The sequence below is a fragment of the Ambystoma mexicanum genome, chromosome 10 (assembly GCF_040938575.1).
Source record: "Ambystoma mexicanum isolate Mex_15411 chromosome 10, UKY_AmexF1_1, whole genome shotgun sequence".
Classification (NCBI taxonomy): domain Eukaryota; kingdom Metazoa; phylum Chordata; class Amphibia; order Caudata; family Ambystomatidae; genus Ambystoma; species Ambystoma mexicanum.
This window is the reverse complement of record NC_090932.1, coordinates 1,534,861,029-1,534,882,347: the sequence shown is the minus strand read 5'-3', so window position 1 is coordinate 1,534,882,347 and position 21,319 is coordinate 1,534,861,029. Positions and strand designations below refer to the sequence as shown.

The following is a 21,319-nucleotide window of genomic DNA, read 5'->3' as shown; positions in this document are numbered from 1 at the left end:
TGGGCTTTTGTCTGCATGTGGTAGGCATTTTCCAGTTACTGCTTATAATAGTTATACTTGGCCTTCGGATTTCAACAGCTGGAAAATTGTACGAGGTCCTAGGAATCGTATGGCAGTGCCTGGCAAATGCCTCTCTAAGGTCTATACACAAACCAAAACTGTTGGGTTTGTCAATGTGTGCTGAAGGCACACTTCGTCAAGTCACTTTCTTTTCAGATAGAAAAGTAACGGCTGCAGTTAAGCCACTAACCCTCAGCAGGTTGTTGAGCAATAACAGTGACAGGCCAATGTTTGATGTAACAGCTTGATAGTGCTAGCTCAAGGAGATCCCAGGTGTATGTATGTTGCACAGAGAGAGGCAGGTGGTGGATAGGCCATAGGGATTAAAATGGCCATTGACAGACGGTGGGTAAGTAATCAAACGCCACCCACAAGCTGCGTCACTCCTCGCATGTCTTCTTCCTAGCTGTACTCCAGCAAGGCATACAATAGTTTTCAAAAATTGATTAGCAGAGTTTGCTAATTAAAAGGTTCTTGATTAGGGCAATTTTTCTGAAGTTCAACTAAGGGCTTAGTAAAACAGTATAAGTGACGTAGAAGGTTGTACCCCCCACAGTAAATGGTAGCGTAGACTGAGCAGCCAGGCTTATCTTAGGCGGGCGAAAGGGCTATAGGAAGGTACAAAGAACGTGCAGTATACTAAGGGATGAACAGAAACACAACAACACAACAATTATAAAAAAATAAAGGTTTATTATAAATACAGTTGGGGTAAGTACTTTGTCATAGAGTCATGAACACATTATAAAAACACATCAAATAATAAACTAAAGTACACAGACCACATAGACAATGTTCAGAAACCTAACAGTATTTGTAGGGAAGTCGGTCCTCCTCAAATGAATCTAGTATAGGACACACCTATTCGTGGGGAGTAAAACTACAAGTTACTTTTTGATTACTTTACAGTAAGTCAAGGGTAGTAGACCCTGTCCGTCATGCAGTGACATTCAGTTAAGGAATCGCATAGTAAACCAACTGTGTTAGGATTCTTTTCTGAATAGTGGAACACAGATTCAAGGAGCAGTATAAACCTATAACTACATTCAGGATAACCCACAGTTAGACCAGGTGAGTACGACCGTATGGTGTAATATACAATTCAAGTTGCTTTTCAGATGGAACAGAAACCACTTTGATCGCGATCTGGGATGATCTCAAGGTCACGGCAGACTGAGACTTGTGCAGCGGTGATTCTCCTCAATCTCTCTGCCGCCTTTGACACGGTTAACCATTCAATCCCCCTTTCCCGCCTCCACTCCCTAGGAATCCATGGCTTGGCACTCAATTCCCTCTTTCATTGGCTACAGGAAACAAATCGCCTTCCTCTCCCCTTTTGTCTGAACTGCTCGCCCTATGAACACTGGGGTACCCCAAGGCGCATGCCTCTCTGCTCTCCTTTTCAACCGCTATCTGACCACTCTACCAGGGATCATCCGCGCACGCACCCTCGCCTGTTACAACTATGCAGACGATACCCAAATATCCTAAAAATCCACAAGACTAGCACCAATCCACGTCCCGACCTAGAAGCTTGTGTGATATTGACCAATGGATGACAAGTAACTACCGCCTTTTGAACCCTGATAAAACTGAAATCATGGTGTGTGGCAATACTGCCCTTGTCCCACAACTGCTCCCATGGCCTCCCACACTTGGCCCACCCCCCATTCCTCAACTGTAGTCAAATACCTAGGCTGCACTATGGACTCAGGCCTATCCCTCTCCCGTCAGATCAATAATGTTTCAAAATGCTGTCGCTACCACCACAAACTTCTTACATGCATTTTTCCTTACCTCTCCTACCCCAACAGACTCGCCGCTGTTATGTCTATTGTTATGTTGAGACTGGACTATGCCAACTCCTTATACGTGGGAGCATCGGCATACCAACTGAACAAACTCCAAAGAGCCCAAAACGCTGCCGCCAAACTCCACCTTGCCCTGGGACACAGAGACCACATCTCACCTGCTCTTCGAACCCTCCACTGTCTCCCTGTCGACGATGGGCCACCTTCAAGACCCTATGCATTACTCACCGAGCCGTGCACAAGACCGGCCCAACGTACCTACTAGAGAAGATAAAATTCTACCTCCCATCTCGACCCTAAGATCAAGAACTGCCCGCTTTCTAGTGATTCCAACCTCTAATTCTGTCAGAATCTTGGCCCCAACTCTGTGGAACTCACTCACCCCACATATAGGACACACCCAAGATTACATGGCTTTCTGCAAAGCTCTAAAAACCTGTCCCTTTCCAACATGACATCTAAGGCCATCTAAGACCTTGAGACCTTGCAACCTGATAATAAATGTTGATGAGATCCCGAGCAATGACACCACTAATTGCGCATACTAAGTACCTAATAAGCCTACTCTGAATGCAGCATTCGCAATCGCGCACTTGAAATCTGGAATAGCGAGCTTGTTATATCAAAACTCCACCCAAACACTCACCTCTCCTATCACTATGCTCACACTCTACACCAACACACAATTAGAGCACGGCTACACCCCTCGATCAATTGCGGCCTAGCTGGTCACATACGAAGAATACTCCATGAACACCTCAACATTCTGATAAAATGCAGCTATACCCACGAAAATCTTCCTAGCTGCACACAAGCATCCTACACAGGCCTAACACAGCCAAAACCCAGTCTTGGTGACCATCCTCCAGACTGCACACATTGAACTGATATCAAATACCACCACACCTAATGCTAGGATGCAGCAACCATCAGGCAATCGCATCAGCTGCACACGTAATCGATGCACCCTTTGACACCTTACTCTCTCGACTGACCTGGACTGCGGTCCCGAAGGACGTTCAACTTACCAGCGCTTTGAGGTCATGCCAATGAAATATAGAGCGCTATATAAATGCCAAATAACATAACAGATGAGTGGAACACAGACTAAGGCAAGCAATAACGTCTACACTCATTTAGGATTGCACCAGGCAGACCAGGGTCCGCTACACCTAAAGACCACTTTTTAAGAATGGCACACAGCGTATTCAAGGCAGGTAAAACCTAAGACTGTAATATACTATTAGAGTTGCTTTTCAGATAAGTGGAACACAGACTAAGGTAAGCAATAACTCTTTTACCTATTTAAGATTGGCACACAGCGTATTCAAGGCAGGTAAAACCTAAGACTGTAATATACTATTAGAGTTGCTTTTCAGATAAGTGGAACACAGACTAAGGTAAGCAATAACTCTTTTACCTATTTAAGATTGGCACACAGCTTATTCAAGGTAAGTAAACGTAGGCAGACTTATTCTAGACATACTAACAGCAAGTCGGGGGAAGCAAGACCCAGTTGGGGAACTCGTACATTTATATCTTAACAGGAATAGTAAAGCGAAGCCAACAGCATTACCTTTTGGGAAGAGGCACAACAAATTCACAGGTGAGTACAATAACATTGTATATACTTTTTAAAATGGCAAAACTCATATAAGGTAAGTAAGAACCTTTGTAACTGCTCACTCTCAGAGGGACAGTTGCCAACAAACTCTTTCACTGGTAATTACTTTTTTAAACCCTTGTTATTCTTTTCAAGACAGAAACCTTTACTTATCCAGTCCTTCTCTAGTCTATTGCATTAGTTCTCTGAGGCAGACGAGGGGCCCTAGTGTTCTAGGAGCTGGCTGGAGGCAGGGTGGGACAGGGTACAGTTGGAGCAAAAGGCAGAGTTCCTGTGGAAGACTGATCAAACAAGTATGTATTTCACTTTAAAGTTAGTTAGGGCCCAGGGACTTCATAGAAGACCCCCTAGAAGGATTCCAGCAGTGGGCCTGGGTGGACTGGATGAGCGTCCTCTCGATCATAAGAAACACCCCAAAGCTACACAGGAATCGCAAAGGCTTAAGGTAGGTAAATACCCCAGCCAACACAGTACCTCGGCACGGAAGAGGAGTTGCAGCAGGAAGACCTCAGGATCTTTGTCATGACAATGGAATACCAGACTTTGTAAGGGATTTTTCAGCAAGGATCAATGGGAAGGCTGCAGGCAAGAGTTTCTTCATGGCTGGATGCGGCTCTGTGGGTTTGGTGCCCATTTCAGGACCCAGGAGAAGACTGAATATCGCTAGTTGGATTCTCGTCACTAATCTGGTCCAGCACCCTGGTGAGGGGACTAATCATGTCTCTGGAGATTCAGCGGGATGCCACCAAAATGTTAGCTCAATCCAGAAGACTGCAACGCACAATGGCTCGCAATCCCAGGTTATCTGGGATTTGCAGCCCTGCAAGGTCGCAGCACATCGTGGAATGGCTCAAAATGCAGGTGGTCTTGAGTCTATCTCACCTGGCTGTGGGTCGGGGCTGTTGTTTTTCTGAGTCCCCAGGTTGCTTGGAAGGAAGGGCTACAGCAGGCTCTCCGGTCGTTGGAAATAGTCTGACGCATTTTCTTTATCTTCCCGTTTGGATTCAGATCCAGTGGTCGACTTGTCAGCAGCTTCCAGGTCCAGAATGTGCTCTAGCACCTTGAAGCATCTGTGTGCTAGATGGAATTACCAATAAAATATCTCCGACCAAATAACTGAACAGACTCAAAGGAGATGGTAACATACTACTTTAATCTGATAGAAGTAAAGCAGGGCGAATAAACACTCATCAAATCAATTCATGCAGGATCACAATGTCTTTAATTATTCTCAATTTATCCAATGCTTGATGTGTCCTCTATGGTGTCATCTTATGTGGCAAACTGTAAAACCTATCTGGGGGGGATTGGATTAGGGAAACATGTCTTCATATAGAAAATATGCGTGTTAGTCCCAAATTGGTGGTCTCTTATCTGTGGGACACACCTTGAGCTACTTCTGTACATGTGGTGTAATATACTAGTCATAGCGGAGAATATGGCAGCAGAGTAATACTTTGCAACATTGTATCTAAAAGTGCATGGCAGGCTTTTCTGATTGGTTGGCAACCCAAATCCAACCTTGGACATTCGGCTCGCTAGCAGCACCTACATAGAAATGAAACACACGTGCTTGGAGATATGTCAGCTCTCCCCTTGTTTTCCCAATTAGCCTACCCTCTCACATCGGTAGACCTCATGCCAGTGTCTTTTGTTTGAAGGCTGACCTTGCCAGTCTGCACTGTCTCGGGACATTTGAGGGAGTGTAGGCACACCCATTATCTTGGCTTCAAGCCTAGTTAATAGCCCTTGTTTGTGAGCCCTTCGTCACATGTTACAAGACCATGAAATTGTCCATTTCGACAGTGCATTCAAAACCATTTGATTCAATTATTCTCGGTGCAGTTGCTCCTCTTGGCCTTTAGAGACTTTCTCACTCTATCACATATAAACGCCATGCCCTTTTAATGGTCCAATATTTGGCATCCGTAAATGTTCTTGTTCCTCCTACTCTTAGGGAAATATGTCCTTGCACATGGTCTGCTCGTTGGACTCCCTTTGTGCTTTTACTTCATCTCTCGAAATAGCATCCTTGGTTCCAAGCCAATGTACTCCTCTATTTTGAAAGGGAAAACAACTTCATCATCTTTCCACTTTAAGATCCTGGGCTTGTATTTTGAGGTAGCTGGGTTGATTGACGTACGCCGTCGTCCATCTTCTTCTAATGGTCGTCCTAAACGTTGAATATATACTTCTTATAAGCAAGCTTCTACGTATTCTTTCTACCTTGCGTTTCAGCGTATTTAGTTATTAACCAGTGAGTCACTTCATACATCTTTGTGTTCGGAAGTACTGCATCATGTAGTAGATGTTTCTCTTAGTGCTTCAGGTACATCGTCATTAAGTATTTTCATATCCTTTCAGAATAGGTTCTTATATCTTTGAAATTCCTTTGCTGTCTTCAGACTTTGTTTTAACGCACATCTATTCTGTTCATTGCTGCTTTTTGACAGCTCGGCAAAGTACATCCTTCTTGGTAACTTTCCCTCATATGTCTGCTTGCGGGTAGACTCTAAAGGGTTGTATGAGTGTATGTCGTCTCATATACTCAACAAGGTGCTGAATAATTGCAAGGATTCAGGCATGGGTTCTCCATCATGGCTCTTCGTCTGTCATCACAATATGATGGTGGCAGGGGGCGGAGACTATGGGGAAGACTGGTATCTGCTCCTCTACAGGAGTATTTAACCGGAACTTCCGCACAATTTCTGCAATCGCTCTGCATTTTACAGAACGGGCAGTCTGGCTGTCCAATCAGGACCGGCAGCCCCCCATTGAGACTGGGCTAATTTCGGGCAAGGCGAAAGACCAAGAGCTGCAGAGTTTTGGACTCCTCCCTCACTTCCTGCCTTCTCAGGCACTTTGGAGCCTTGGCAGGTAATACAAAGGATTCCTGCGTAAGACAAAACTCCCACTGAGGTCATTACCTCCTAAAATGGCAGGGTGAGACCTCAGAAACTACAAGGAAGAAGTGGCAAAAAAGGAGCCCACCATTTTAGAAAAATAGTAGCCCTTCTATGCATTATCAAAGCTTAAGTAACAGTCTAGGAGTAAAAATGACTAAAAGTCATGAAGGTAAAACCACTGCCACCAGCCATTCATGCAAACTTGCAATTGTAAGAAAAATGTTAGTTAAGAAAGGGGATACATTGTATCCTCCCAGCACTCCACATAAGGTGGGGTATGCCGGCTCACTATAAAAAATGTAAGAGGATGAAAATCCCTCTTTACTACTTGGTAACTGTAGTTCTCACAAGTTTAGCCAGCGAAAATTAAAAGGGGAGCCCAAAGGGCAACCCAGCAACAATAGGCTGTACAGGCCAAACGTTGCCAGAGGATAAAATGAAGAGGACACTATGGAGAGTCTTAAAAATGACACCCATAAAAAGAGTAAAAGGATCTGTGAGTGTGGAAGAGTTCTCACTCACTGAGGTATAGGCAAAATTAATCCACCAGTTCACTAAAAAGTTCTGGGGTTCTCACAAGTGAGGGAGATTTTGCACTAAAGTTAAAATCTGACCTTACACAAACCCATTTGATTAACAATGTTGTACTTATATGCTTAGTGCCACCAGAGGTTTTGTACCCAAGACATAAAATGAGCAACAATACATCAGTCTTTTGTAGCGCTGAAGTAAGACATTAGCGAGAAAAGTCAGGCCTTGCAAATTCTTTCAAATTCCACTAAACCTGCAGGTCGAGTAACTTCGTTTACCTACTCCACCTAATACACATACACTCGGCCCATGGCAGCGTATGACAACACATTTAAATTCACTCTCTGTACAATGGTACATGTCACCACAAACCCACTTTTTTGGCACACTGTTGCCACCCAGAGGCCAGCCAGGCACAGTGAAACGTTTGTGACATTTACTGCAAACAAAGTAAATGTTAAATAAAAGTTTAAACATCGCTTGCAAATGGCAATTACCCTTAAAAAAATCAGCTTGACTATCAGAGTGTGTGGAAAGACTTTGCAATCCCTGAATGAGTGTCTGCAACATGTAAAAGATTAGCTGCATGAATGGATACAGATAGATGGGATAAAGACTCTAAAAACAGTTTTGCCAGCTCTCTCCTGCAGGTGCTCATATATAATGGAATCATCATTTTAGAGGACATTGGGCTCAGGAGGCTAACTACAGTTTATGGTCTTGCAGTCGATTTTGTTGATTTTTAAAAACTGGATGGAACTATTGATCACTTCTTCACATAGACATCTAGTTGGCTTTGTGTATTCATTGTGCACGAGGAAAGAAAGTAAGACACTAAGCAGAGTGGGTGGTGTAGCAGGAAGAGAACTGGTCATTCTAGGGGGAATACTGTAGTATGAAGCCATCTCACTTTCAGGGTTGCTGGTATAAAGCAGATCAGCTCGTGGGTTGAGCACCAGATGCACAGATAAATGCAACCAGCAAGTTACACAACTAGGTTTGCCATCAAAAGCATGTGTGTTCATTTACTTTTTCAAAGGTGTTCACTTGTCAATATGATTTATCTTCCCCAGCAAAATGAAATCTGGTTGGACACCAAGATTTAGATGCACTAACCTGAACTTTACTGTAAAGCATGGAGATGATGCAGTGTTTTACAGTATCAATACTGTAATCATACATTATGTAACAACTTACATTTTAAGGAATGGAATTGCACAACTGTCTTTTAAATAAAATAAAGATAACACATACTGCTCTTTGCCGGAGAAGGTATAGTAAGCTTAGTAAAAGTATCTTCCCAATTTCTAATGGTTTGCAATAATTTGAAAAATAATTCTTGCTCAGCACTCCCACACAGGCCTTTGTTACTTAAGAGGGGATGAGGTGATTACTGCTGCACTCAATCTCTCTCTCCATTAGCCCTGTTGAACTTGCAGTGAACGGAGAAAAAAAGAGGGTGAAGAGGGCCCTGGTGGGCAAGAAGGGTTTGCAGGGCGAGCTGTGCTTTCATTGAACAGTGTAATTTAAATAGCTAGCTTTGCTACACAAGGGTACATTTAATTAGCAAACCTACAGAACTGCATTGCAAATTTCTATGCAACACTGCTTATTGTATGCCTTGCTCCAGTGGGTTCTAGGTTAAAAGTTCGAAAACAAAAGGCTCAAATGCCTTTTTTTCGACAGTAAAATGACCGAAAAAAAGGGTTGGATTTTTTTTTTTTATGGGTGGTTCCCCCCAACCCCCTGTTTTCTTTTTATATATTTTTGTTATATATGCTAAACTAAAAAGACATATAAATAAATAAAAAAACATTTCAATCCTTTTTTTCGATCATTTTACTTTCGACAAAAGGTCATTCGACCCTTTGCATTCGAACATTTGACCGGACACCGCTCCAGTGCAATAATTTCAGCGTGTAAGTGGTGGAGCACCATCTAATAGCAAAAAATTAAAAGGCCTAGCTCACAAAGTCATGTTAGACAGAAGCACAAGTGAACTGCAGGGACTGTGGGTCAAAGGCCCTCTGCCCCAAACGCCGTGAAAATCTTCAGAATCCCTGGGTGGGATATCTGGGTGGCATAGAAGGGACATAAAGAGGTGGGATTCGATTTGTAAGTTCCCAACGGATTCCCCTGTGCCTCCTGTAACAGACTTTTTTTCACCCCTCCATTTTGCTTTTGGGTTACACAGGTATGAAGTAGATGGGTGTCATTGTATTCAGACTACTTCTTTTTAAAAAGGAACAAAATGTACAATTAATTTGGGGAAATATATTTTGTTTTGTAACTATTTGTAAAGTTATCAAATATCAAGTTTTCACAAAACACAATCAAGAGAGGCAGCATAAGTATTAAAAAAACACACACATTCCATATATCACCGGTGACCTTGGTGCGTTAGCCCGTACTCTGCAAGTATATACAACTGGATCAAGACACAACAAACAAAAGTTTGACGCTCTGTAATGGATGTTTAATTTTCTTGTAGATGCATTGCTGGCTGATCTGGAGTCTACGACATCCCACATTTCCAAGCGCCCTGTATTCCTATCAGAAGAAACGCCTTATTCCTATCCAACTGGAAGCCACACCTACCAGGAAATTGCAATCCCTCCTCCAGTGCCTCCCCCTCCATCCAGTGAAGCTCTAAATGGAATGCTGACGGACCACCACGACCAATGGCAGAGCGGCATCCCAGGGTACACGTACACGCAGGTAAGGTCCTGCCCTTATGAAAGGGTTGTTGGGGAGTATGTAGCTGCACTCCTCTAATCACAGAGGTGGATGTACTTGTGTATCGTCCTTACAATGTGGGATGGTAAATCTGCATTATCTCTCCTCCCATGAAACCCACCCAGGACAGCTTTTTCAGGACTACCCACTGCACAGGACAATGTTATCTGAGCTTTGTAGTTCCAGCAGCAATCCCTCTTTCCAGGTGAACAGTGTTCCTGCAGCAATGTACTTGTATTAACCACGTGTGTGTGCTGGATGTTGCCTTCTCGGAACCCACTTAACTAGTTTTAAACTGGATTTAACCAGTGTGTGGCAGGAATGTCATTTCACAAAAATGTCAAGGATATCACTATCCCAGTGGCATAGAGGACATCTCACTGAAGCAAACCCAGTATACATTTTGTGCGAGATTGATACAATAACTACTTTGTTTACACAGACATGGTTAATTTGTTTACCAAATGTAATAACTCGAGCCCTGCTGTGATTGGGGTAAGAGTGAATAGCCATTATTAGTTTTTATTTATTTATAGTGTCGTAGTTACAATTAAACTGTACACACATTCAAAATACATGTAATTTCAAAATAGAAAACTTAAATCATTATATACATTTTAAAAATGTGTTTTCTTATATTATACACCCTTACTACATTTAAAGCATATCCAGTAACATTCTGCAATGTCATTACATTTCATTTATCTGACACTTAACATTCACTGCTAAATGATCGCGATAAGTGAGTTGATTATCCACTAAACATAATTTCCAGAAATCATCTGAAATATTAGCATCTGTTCTATATACAAATCTCTCTAGGTTTAGTTCTCTTGCATGTGTACATTTGCCACAGAGAGACAGAAGCGGTCTGGTGGTTTCAAGTTGACCTGGAATCCCCCAGAATCTACAGATCTGCTTTTCCCTAACCAGTCCAAAGCAGGCGCCAGTTGTCATGAGGCAAGGTGATTGGTTTAATAAAAGCAGGAGAACAAAAATATTCTAAATGTGGGATACGGGAGCTTTAATATGTGATTTGGGCTTACCCTTTAAATAAGTGCATGAGACCAGTTTGTGAATGGTCCTTTTCCCAGTAGCACATTCAAGATTTTGGTTGAAATCCCATGTTCATGCTTTGCTAAATCATTTTTAATATTTACAATATGGGCATCCCCGTCTACCTTCATATCGATCTTAGACATAATCCGTATTTGCTTTGCAGAAGCCGTTAAGTGCCTTATACCAAGTTGAAACTATGGCTTCATGTATGAGCCTGTAAATTAGGTTAATTGTTTTCAAATGTTTGTTTTACAGCATGGACTTATTTATATCAGCCATAGTGCTCAATGTAATAAGTCCAAACTCCAGGCGAATTATTTATTCATGCCCAAAAGATATTGCCAGATTTTCCCTTCCAGTCTGTCGAGCCAGGCATCCTTGGTCTCCATGCATGCAACATATCCATATGAAATACCTGGCACAATGTTCTGCTTGTACACTAATAGCAGACACTAAAATCTATATCCTCCTTGTTGGTTTACATCGTTCTTTATTATAGCGATTTTGGTCACGATTTTAGTGGAACGATTTTCTCTAAAGGAGCTCACATTCGACGGTGCAGAGAGGAAAGCACCTAAATAGTTGAAAGTACTCGGACCCTTTACACTTCATTGTGCAACTATAAGATGTTCCCGATCACAACGCTTCCCACAATGAAGTACATAAACTTGGTTTTCCCTTTAACCGTCCGACCTAATGCATTAGAATAGCCAATGACGGCTTCTAACAATCTTTTCAAACACATCAGTGTGGTTCATGGTGACCAAATCGTCCGCGTAACTTGTGCTACTTATATCTCCCAACTATCTTTTGGGGGAAATGATTGCTGCTACTAAGAAACTTACCCAGGTCAGCTATATAGAGATTGAACGGGGTTGGTGCGAGCACACAACCCTGCTTCATTCCCTTATTCGTGACCATATAACGGTTGATGTTACGTTTTTGTCAGATACTATAGCGTTACTATATAATTGCACAATGAGTTTGAGAAAGGATACAGGGCTCCTGGTCAAGACCCTGTTCTGCCCAGGAAGGCTAAATTGTCGTAGACACAAATGAAAGGGTTGGGGGAAGAGGGATGCATGCGGACCCACCACAGGTCTAAGTATGTCAGGACGATCGTTTCAAATCAAATATGGAACATACCCCTTCTTTTTGTTTCAAAATTTTCGTTGTGATTAGAAACATTCAACCTTGATGCAGCTGATTTCCCTGGACCCGCATTGCGCTTGTGGTAACAAGTTGAAGAATGTGGAGGCCAAGCTCTGGACAAATATCTGGGACTTGGAGGGCTCACTCAGTGAAATATTTGCAACAATTGGAACAAGTTTTCTTTACACTTGGGACTGATAGATGGATACATATGTGGAGCTCCAGGTTCCAGCAGGGGTTTAAGGTTAGCAACCGGCATTCTCGCATGATTCCTGACATAAATTCGGCTGCAACACAACAGATTGTATCTGTTGGTGATCCAGTTACCCATACGTTACTCTACTGATCCAGGATGCCTTCTTTTCCCGTGTACCAGCCTTGAGCAGACACACACGCAGAACACCCAACACCCCAGTCGCCCAGTCCTGATGAAGGCCCCATAAGAAATGCTCACATCCAAACCCCAGAAGGACCGAAACACCTTGGTGTAGACTGACTCTGAGTCCCAGTGCTGTAAAAAACTCAGTGTGCTTTGTTACTATGTATTATTGTACTTTCTGTTGAATTTGTGCAATTGCTTTAACCCCTGTCGTTGGTTATATCGGCAGCAGGAAATGTATTTGTTATAATGTATGTACTTTAGCCCAGACAATGAACCATGGGATAATATTTGATTTAATGTATGTTTACATGATCTATACTATCTTGTTGTTCTGTGTTGCGTCCCTGAACGGACATTTGTCCACCTTAATGTTTCCAATCGCAATGAAAATTTTCAAACAAAAAGAAAGGGTATGTTCCTTATTTGATTTGAAACTATCGTCCTGGCGTACTTGGACCTGTGGTGGGTCTGCGTTTATCTCTCTTCCCAACCCTTTCATTTTGTGACCTGCCGATTGCTGTGTGGTTTACTCCATGACGGAGGCGTAGCCAGGATTGTCTAGCAAATGGGGCCTGATGCTAATGTAGTTGGGCCCACCACACTGACAAAAATATCTGTAAATGCCCACACAGCGCTGCTGAGTGGGCATTTACAGATTGTGGGTGGGCCTTGCCCCTGAGGCCCTACCCTGCCTACGCCTCTGCTCCATGATGCTGCAGGCAACATCTGAAGTATTGAATGAATCTCATCCTCTCATGTCTCACCAAAATAGCCATACCAAACTCACCACCGCACCCCCCCCCCCCCCAAGGCAGAGCAGCCATTATTTCCCAGAAGCATGCACAGGCACTGCCTTTTATATGCAGTTAATTCCAGCCCCGTATATCCACTTCCTTGCATCCCAGCGTTAGTGTGACAGGCCAGATGGACATCATAGGCAAGCAAGGTACAGATGCATGTGCTCAACTGCTGGGATCATGACCTCGAATGGCGGCTTAACTGAATATATTCACTTAGCCCATGGGCTGCCAGCATGGGCTAAGTGCAGCCTCTTTTGCCAAAGCATGGTATACCCGTGTTAGCCTCGCATGCCAGGCACAGCCTGGCATGCTCGGGTACCGCCACCATTTGCCAAATGTAGCCTCAATGCCCATATCATTTCAGTCTGTCGTATGCTGCTCCGTGTCAGATTATTTCTGCTTCAAAGTATGATTATCCTACTTAATAACACGTGATTGATCAGCCTGAGAAAGATGAGGAATGAAACTGTGAAGTGTTGGCGGGTCCTATTTTAGAGGAAAGAGCTTATCCGGGTAGCTATGCCACATACGGCCTCATAATCCATATATAGTCCTTCTATGCACAGGTAATGCCATCTTATAATGGGTAATGCATTATAGGTCCAGTATAGTGATCACATGCATGGTACAGTTCTATATGCCCTGTTGTAGCCATCCTACACCACATGCAGTATCCATGTACAACTCCCCCCGCCCCCCTCCCACCCCTTCCTCAACAGCCACATGCTTTGCTGTGCTACCATGAAAGGCATGCTCTCCCCACCACATGCATAACTGTGGGCCCCTTTTTGATGTATTATGCAACTAGATCATCTACGCACAAGTACAGGGCTCGAAATGCCCCACCGCCGTCCCACTAGTGCTTTCGAAACATAACGTTTAGTACTTGGGAATGTTCCATCTAGTACACGTTTAAACGTAAGGGATCATACATAGTGGGCAAAAAGTTAAAGTTTGCATCTCATGTGGAATTAGGATTTGCAGTGCTCCCCAGCAGTACTGGGTGACGCCGGACCCCCAGGAACTGGTTTTAGCTGCTCCTTGTCGAATCATAATGTGGAGCCCTAAAATATACATGTGCGGAACCAAAGGAACTGATGTCTGTCATAATGAAATGAGCAGTACTTCTGGGTCACGGCTTGTATTGTCATTATTCCTGTCATTTAAATAAAGCCTGGCCTATTCTGAGCGGGACCATTCTTTAAATGTTCTGCTTGTGTGCATTGTACATGAGTGCATATATTGCGTGCAGTAAAGGCTTCTGCAGTTCATGCCTCGCCGAGTCCTAAAGCGGCACCATGCTGCCGCTAATATTGCACCTGGCCTGATATTCCTGGCACTGCTTCTAAGGCCGGGGGTTGCCAGGGTAGCAGCTGCTACCCCTAAGGGGCACCCATGCATGAGGGGGTGTTTCATTTTCCTCCTCGCTTTCTGTATGTGATAACTTTTTCATTATTTGGTTGTAGACTATAAATCAACCAGCGCGACTCTTTACAAATAACCCGGCTCCAGCACTCTTTTTACTCTCTAAGCACTTCCCATGGAAGATCACTAGCCGTTTGACATCAGCCTAAGGCCAGCTCCCTCCAAACACCCACTCTCCTTAAATCAGTAGGGCAGCAGGGGCATGAGTAAGAGGCTACTTCCGATGGCAAGATTTCCTGTGCGACTTTCAAAAAGTCACTGCTTCTGACAACCACCCAGGAAATGGTGGCTGCATCCTGTTACTTTGAGTGCGAAGCAAAATCTGCACGCTTGGCTTCCTCCACATGGAATGTGGTCACCGAGGGCGTTCCAACCACAAAGCATAGTGAGGCCATACACATGGGGAAAGGGCGTAATATAAATGACGAATACAATACACTGCACTATTAAGTATAAGGAGCGTGGGTGTCCTTGTGCAACACACCCAAGACTGGGATTTGTTTCTGCTTGCAGACAGCCTGTCATCCTGATGCCTGTATTTTATTTAACTAGTGTCGAAGCCTGTGTGCACGGGCCAAAGTGTGTAGGGAAATGAATTTGGAATGTTAATAGATTGTGGTATATTTGGTTGTAATTCATGTTAATGGGGAAAAACATATAGGGCCTCCATACCAGGTTCCTCCAATGAGGACTTACCGGGCTATTCCAACCATGGAGGACCCGGTAAATCCTCATTGGAGAAGCCCATCCCCATTTGAGCCCCCATAGGGCTCAATGGGAAGGGAGCTAATAACGGGCTCGTCGATAACAGACCCGTTATTAGCTCCCTGGTCCCCTTGCTGGACCTGCTAAGGACGCCTGGTTTTACCAGGCTTCCATACCGGGTCCCACAAGGGAACCTCGTAATAGGGCGTCCCGTAATGAAGGGTGCCGGTCCCGTACCGGCACCCTTCATTACGGGAGCGCAATGGCCGTAATGAGGCCCATAGTTTAGGTTTCATTAACATAGTAGGACCGTTAAAGTTGGTTTTGATTCACACAGTATAACCACTGTTTCCTAATGCAACAGATCCCTCTAGCTGCGACAACAGGTGAAGCAGGCAATCTCTACTGCGCATGACTGCCTCGGACAAACATACATCTGGCCTTTTATTATATAGCATGTGTAGGCGGACAAGCCCAGGCATGTTCACGTCAATTAGTAAAGAAGTGAAAAATGTGTTGCTGTCCCTTAAAAAGAGACAAAAGCCTAACTCCAATGAGCTGTTTGTTTGCTTCCCACATTAAACCATTACCAGAGCAATTTAGAAGATGTATTTGGTGAAAATAAAGTGCAAAATGCCCCATCATATGACCTTTTAAAAAAAAAAAAATATATCGATGCCTAGGAAAGTTTTGTATGTTATCCATTCCATTGTAATATACTTTTAGGTTGAGCGTATCCATCTATCTCCATCATTTGGATAGTTTCATCTTTGTGCATTCGGAAAGGTTGGTGGAGTTTTGTGAGTTGCTTGTATAGCGCTTTACACCACTATAAAGCCATTTCATAGTTTGTGTGTGTGTGTGTCATTGATCTAAATACTGATTTGATGAACTGAAGTTAAAATCGGCAACTGAGTATCAGGCATCACCTAGCAAGCGGGTGCTACCTCTGGGGAACAAGGAGCTAATACATAACCAGTTGCAAATTTAACTTTCACAAAAGATGCAGACTAACACATTGTGGTGTCCATTGTATATGGCCCATTTTGCTTGGAATGTCTTCTAGGTGTGTCCTAATACTTATATATTTGTATATATCCAGCATTAATGTCACATAGGTATGTTTGTATGGCACCAGTTGGCCTGGGTACTCAAACATTGCACATGGTAGCTGTTTCTGCTAACTAGGTTCATCTTGAATACAAGCAGGAGTTAATTCGCTCCCAGCACTTTCAAACTGTGTATTGTACGCTCGTAATCAAAAGTGCTGTTGAACAGCCTTACAGCAGTGTAAAATGCTCTAGAAGCAGCCTGCCTAACCTGCACATTTCCCCTGACACCTGGTCAGAGGAGCCATGATTTGCATCAGTGTCACCGTTCTGCTCTAATCAGAATTCTTCATTTTGTATAGGGAAAACTTAAATTTCATATCCAACCAAGGTATCTGAGTGGTCAAGAGCAGGACTAAAGGGACAGTTCACGTACGTACATCTGAACACCTGGAAATAATCCATATGAAATTAATTTTGACCATATCCCCTCAAAGTACCACATCTAAACCGTATTTAAATGTTAAACTATGAAGAAGTAACTTGCCTTTCAACATTTATCCCCATACAGTAAAGGGGTGTGTGACGAATTGCAGGAATTCGTCCCTTCTCCCCAAACGTGAGCCTCCCTCCCGCCCCGTGAGGCTATGGAAGTGAGCCTGCTCCTCAATACCCTCCCTAGAAGTAGAGGTAAGCAGGACCTCACCATGAGAGACTGCCACTTTGTGGAGAAGGACAGCGGTTCTCCGGAGGAACTCCCTAGAGGACCATTCAAGATAACATCAGTATATCTTCCTGATAACAAACCTCTGAACAAATTAAAATGTGTTTCTGCCAACCTGAAATAGAAAATATCCTTTTTAAATCTCATCCTCGTGGGGTGCAGACAAGGCTCTATGGAGACAGAGAACCAAGTAGAGAAAGGGAAGTAGGATTGGCTTCTTAGGCAGGGGAAGCCCACCAGGAAGATGGGAGGAAAGAGAAACTGTCAGAGACGTGAGACACCAGGAAGGGAGAAGATGAAGCCAGTTCTAAACCTGTGGGGAACCAGTTGGAGTTAACCCTAACCACGGAAGGTAAATAGTGGATTACAGGAGACCCAGGGAAGGTAGTGTGAATCATTGCTGGACTTCTCCTAGTCAGGAGAGTAAAGATCTAATGAGTGAATGGAAATCATTACTGGAATGCTCATACTCGTCATAGTAACAAGAACCAAAATGCAAGAGAAACTGAGAATCATTATTATAAAGCTCCTACTTGACAGTCGGGAGAAAAAAAATGCAAGAAGAGTGGCATTTGAAATTATCCAACTAAATATACAGCATATCAAGTAGGTCCAAGAGAAGAGTCGGTCATAAAAGAGGAATTTACAAAGGAATCAAACTTTGTTAGATTATCCCAGAAACGTAGAAAAAATAATTGTTGGAAAAACAACTCCAGGGAAAGAGAGAAGGATCAATTGGTATAAGGAAAATCTGGAGAAGAAACCCACAGTGAAGACCACACTAAATAAACTGTATGAACGGGTAAAGGTGATTACTAAAGACTGTATAGAGATCATCTACTCAAGAGTGTCTGAAAAACAGGTCAGGAAAACTCAGGATAGTGGTGACCTTCTAACTTTACGTTAAGAATAGTGCCAGGCTCAGCGAGATTAGAGTTGGACAGTGAAAAGCACATTTGTTCATTTTGTTAGCTAGGGAAGCCTTGTAGAATAAGGAAAGATGTGCCTTCTCTATATTCTTTAATGAATCAGAATTTGTGTCCTTCTGACCTACCACAGGTTTAATTATGTATTGGGTTTCCCTCTGGCTTGTCGGTGGCCTTTGTTCTTTAGCCCAGCTGTTATCATGTAGTCCCTTTAATTGTGTGATAATCCTGAGATGACCCCTGGTAGTCTGGTGTCTGAATAGACCTTATTTGCAGCTGACCCTGATGCTCTACTTTTGTGCCATGCCTTTAGAGTCTGTGTAAAGGGATCCCACCACATCCAGTCAGTGATTCTTTCAGGAGAACATTTGTCAGACATCGAGCCTTTGTTCATGACATCGGTGTGGCTGCCCATGATCCTAATGGGCGAGTGCCCCTGTTCTGATCATGGTGGAGGAACAACATTGGAGTTCCTCCCCCCTATAGGTCCTTTCATATATTCCATGGTATCATGGATTTCAGATGCTTCTGTAGAGAGGCAGATGTACACGTCCTCTATAGTGCCCGCCCCCTAACAGCCATCATATTGGAAGAACAAGAAGACCCTGTGTGGGACACCAGGTATCATCCCAATACAGCATCGAAGATGTGAGAGACGTTTGCGCTCAGACAACCGTATTGAATATACCCTCAAACTGACGTGATGGAAGGATGTCTGCAGACACCCCTGAACATAGAAGAGGTATAAGTGAAGTCTGAAGTCTGACAAGTATAAAGTGATGTCATAAAGAGAAGTTGTGAGGACACACTGAAACAATATACGAATACTTAACCCCTTAAGTGCCAGGATATTATGTATGTCTATGCGAAAAGGACGAGCATACTCATCCTTGGCACTTACTGAAGATGTGACTGAAATAACAAAGTAAACACATAAGCGAGTACGAAGAAATCGTATACACTGAGAAGATAAGTGAGAAGAAATGCAGTAGATGTATATACGCCGAAATGGGATATATAGACTTGCTGCAGTAGAAACTATAACACCGGTAAAGCAGCCATGATGAGAAAATGGATGTCCACTCTGTATAAACAGTAAGTGAGAAGCCTGAAGGAGAGAGACCAAGGCTGCGTAGCTTACCGGTGCTGGAATAACAGCTCTGTGCAAGAACAAAGGCGTTTGGCTCAGGATCAAGGATGCCACAGCAAGAAACTGCAAGGCACGAAAGAAGTCGAAGAGGATAAGCTACATATGCAGGACACATTTCTTAGATTAAGCAAAGGAGTGAACATTTGCAAGTGCCAATTATTGAACAAAGATGCAGAAAGCATATGCAGAACGGAGCAACCAAGTCTCCAAAGGCCAAGAAGAGTAATAGCACCAAGTATAATTGAATGAAATAGCACTAAATAGAAGGTCAGAATGGAAAAAACATGGTGGTTTCACATGTGGTTCAAGACCAGGAAACTAGGCCTATTCATAAAGCTCCAGACGTAGATAGCAGTGTATCTTCACTCCCTTTAAGGTTTTGAGGAAGAGAACAGTCAGCGAGGTCAACTTCAAAGAAGCAGCCTTGGCTTGGGTCCTAACTAATGAGAGGTGGTAGGCTAATTGGCTGAGTGGGCTGTTGTCTGACGTTGTTCTCCGCTCCTGGGTTTTGTTTTGCATACGTGCTGCAAACAAGCTAAATGTCAGGTTGGAAGAAAATGCCAACCAATCATGAGGGCCTGTGTGATGGACTATACATTGTTGCAAAAGCCAACCCGCTGCTATTATTCTGTTTGTTTTATACGTAGTTGGAGGTAGTCCAAGGCGTGCCTACCAGATGAGCGTTTGCCAATAATGTTATTTACACCTAAACAAACTATAGGTATATATGTATATATGTTCCCTTGACCAATCCCAATTACTGTTTGCGACGTAGGATACGTCATAGCTGACATACATTGAGATATAAAGCCTTTTGTGTAATGGAAATGTAGTAGAGTGTGTGAGCTATGATCTGTTTGTTTGCCAGGTTTCCCTACTATATTGAGCTGATAATAAAGTAGTATTGTGTCATATTCTTTGTCTGTCTGGTTATTTGGGCCTGAGATCATTTATTGGTAATCCCATTCGGCACTTGGAAAGCTCCAGGTGCTACTGCACACTTTCCCCAGTCAAAGCTGGCATTGCATTTGCTCTGTGACCCCATCCACATGTTGCGACAGCATAGCAGATGATTCCCCATCGCCGTTGTCGTCATGCGCACACATCACCTAAGTTGTGGTGGTTATTGCAGTAGGCACTATCTGTGTCACAGTTCCATGTCGTATGGTGATACCTCCCGGTCTGGATGCTATCAACAAATGAAATAAATAAAAGGTATTACAGCTGCAAAGGATTCTGGTGTTACGGTTCATTTTCCCAGTGGCTATCTAGAGAATTAAAACTGATATACGTGAATTATGGGGTATTGCTGTATTTGACTTTTCATGCCACACTGTCCTGTTTACCTTTATCTCCTAGATTGTGTACTCCTTCTTAGCTGCATGATTTCAGAGTCTGAGAATCTGGAAACATTGGGGACCCTGAAGCTGGGCTTAAGACATGACTGGTTTGGCAAAGCATGATTGGCCACCCTCGCAGAACTTTAAACGCTGAAATAATAGCACCTCCCAAATTATGCCACATTCTTGGACTCCGCTTCCTAAGAGGGCGTTCAACCAAAAGCGCGTTTGGACCATACTTGGGTCCTTCCTTTCCTCCATCTCATTCTCTACGTGTGGTATTCACCAGGGGTCTAACCTCTCTTCCTGGCTTTTCAATGATAATAATGATAATGGTGTGTTATTTATATAGCGCCTTAATCCTAAGCACTTTACAGAGCACATATTTACATACAATATCACCCAACCAAAACTGGTACTCATTTATCGACCTCGGAAGGATGAAAGGCTGAGTTGGCCTTCCCGGGATTCGAACCTGCGACCTGCAGATCATTCAGATCGCAGCAGCGAGCGCTCAACCCGCTGAGCGAATACCTGGCTCCCCTTGCCCATCGCATTGCTGCTCTCTGCTCCACCTTTCAGTGCTATGCGGATGACGGCTTGTTTTCAGGCTTCCCTCCGCCACCGCTTCTCCCTACCTCATCTGTCAGTCTGCCATCCAGGATTGGTGTGCCGCCAATAATCTCTGCCTTAATGCCAGTAAGACAGAGATTCTCCTCATCGGCACACCTTCACCCTCCTTTCCTGTCTCTCTGTCCGGCCTCCCTTGGCCCTCTTCCTGCTCCCACCTGCTTGGCTAAGAACCTCTGGGTCATCTTCGACTCCACACGCTCCTTTTCTCCTCACATCTCTAACGTCTCTAAGAAGTCAAACTACCAACTGCACCTCCTGAGGTATTCTTCCTTTCCTCTCCTTCCCCCCAGAAGCTCACTGTCTCTA

General features: G+C 43.6%; 1 protein-coding gene across 6 annotated transcripts in view; it reads left to right on the top strand.

The window, feature by feature from the left end:
• PXN (paxillin) overlaps positions 1 to 21,319 on the top strand; it is a 321,226-nt gene that overhangs the window by 178,598 nt on the left and 121,309 nt on the right. For all 6 annotated transcript variants that reach the window (XM_069619738.1, XM_069619743.1, XM_069619742.1 and 3 more), the window contains exon 2: positions 9,424 to 9,650. In XM_069619738.1, coding sequence (XP_069475839.1) covers positions 9,424 to 9,650 — 227 coding nt within the window. The remainder of the gene's footprint in view (positions 1 to 9,423; positions 9,651 to 21,319) is intronic.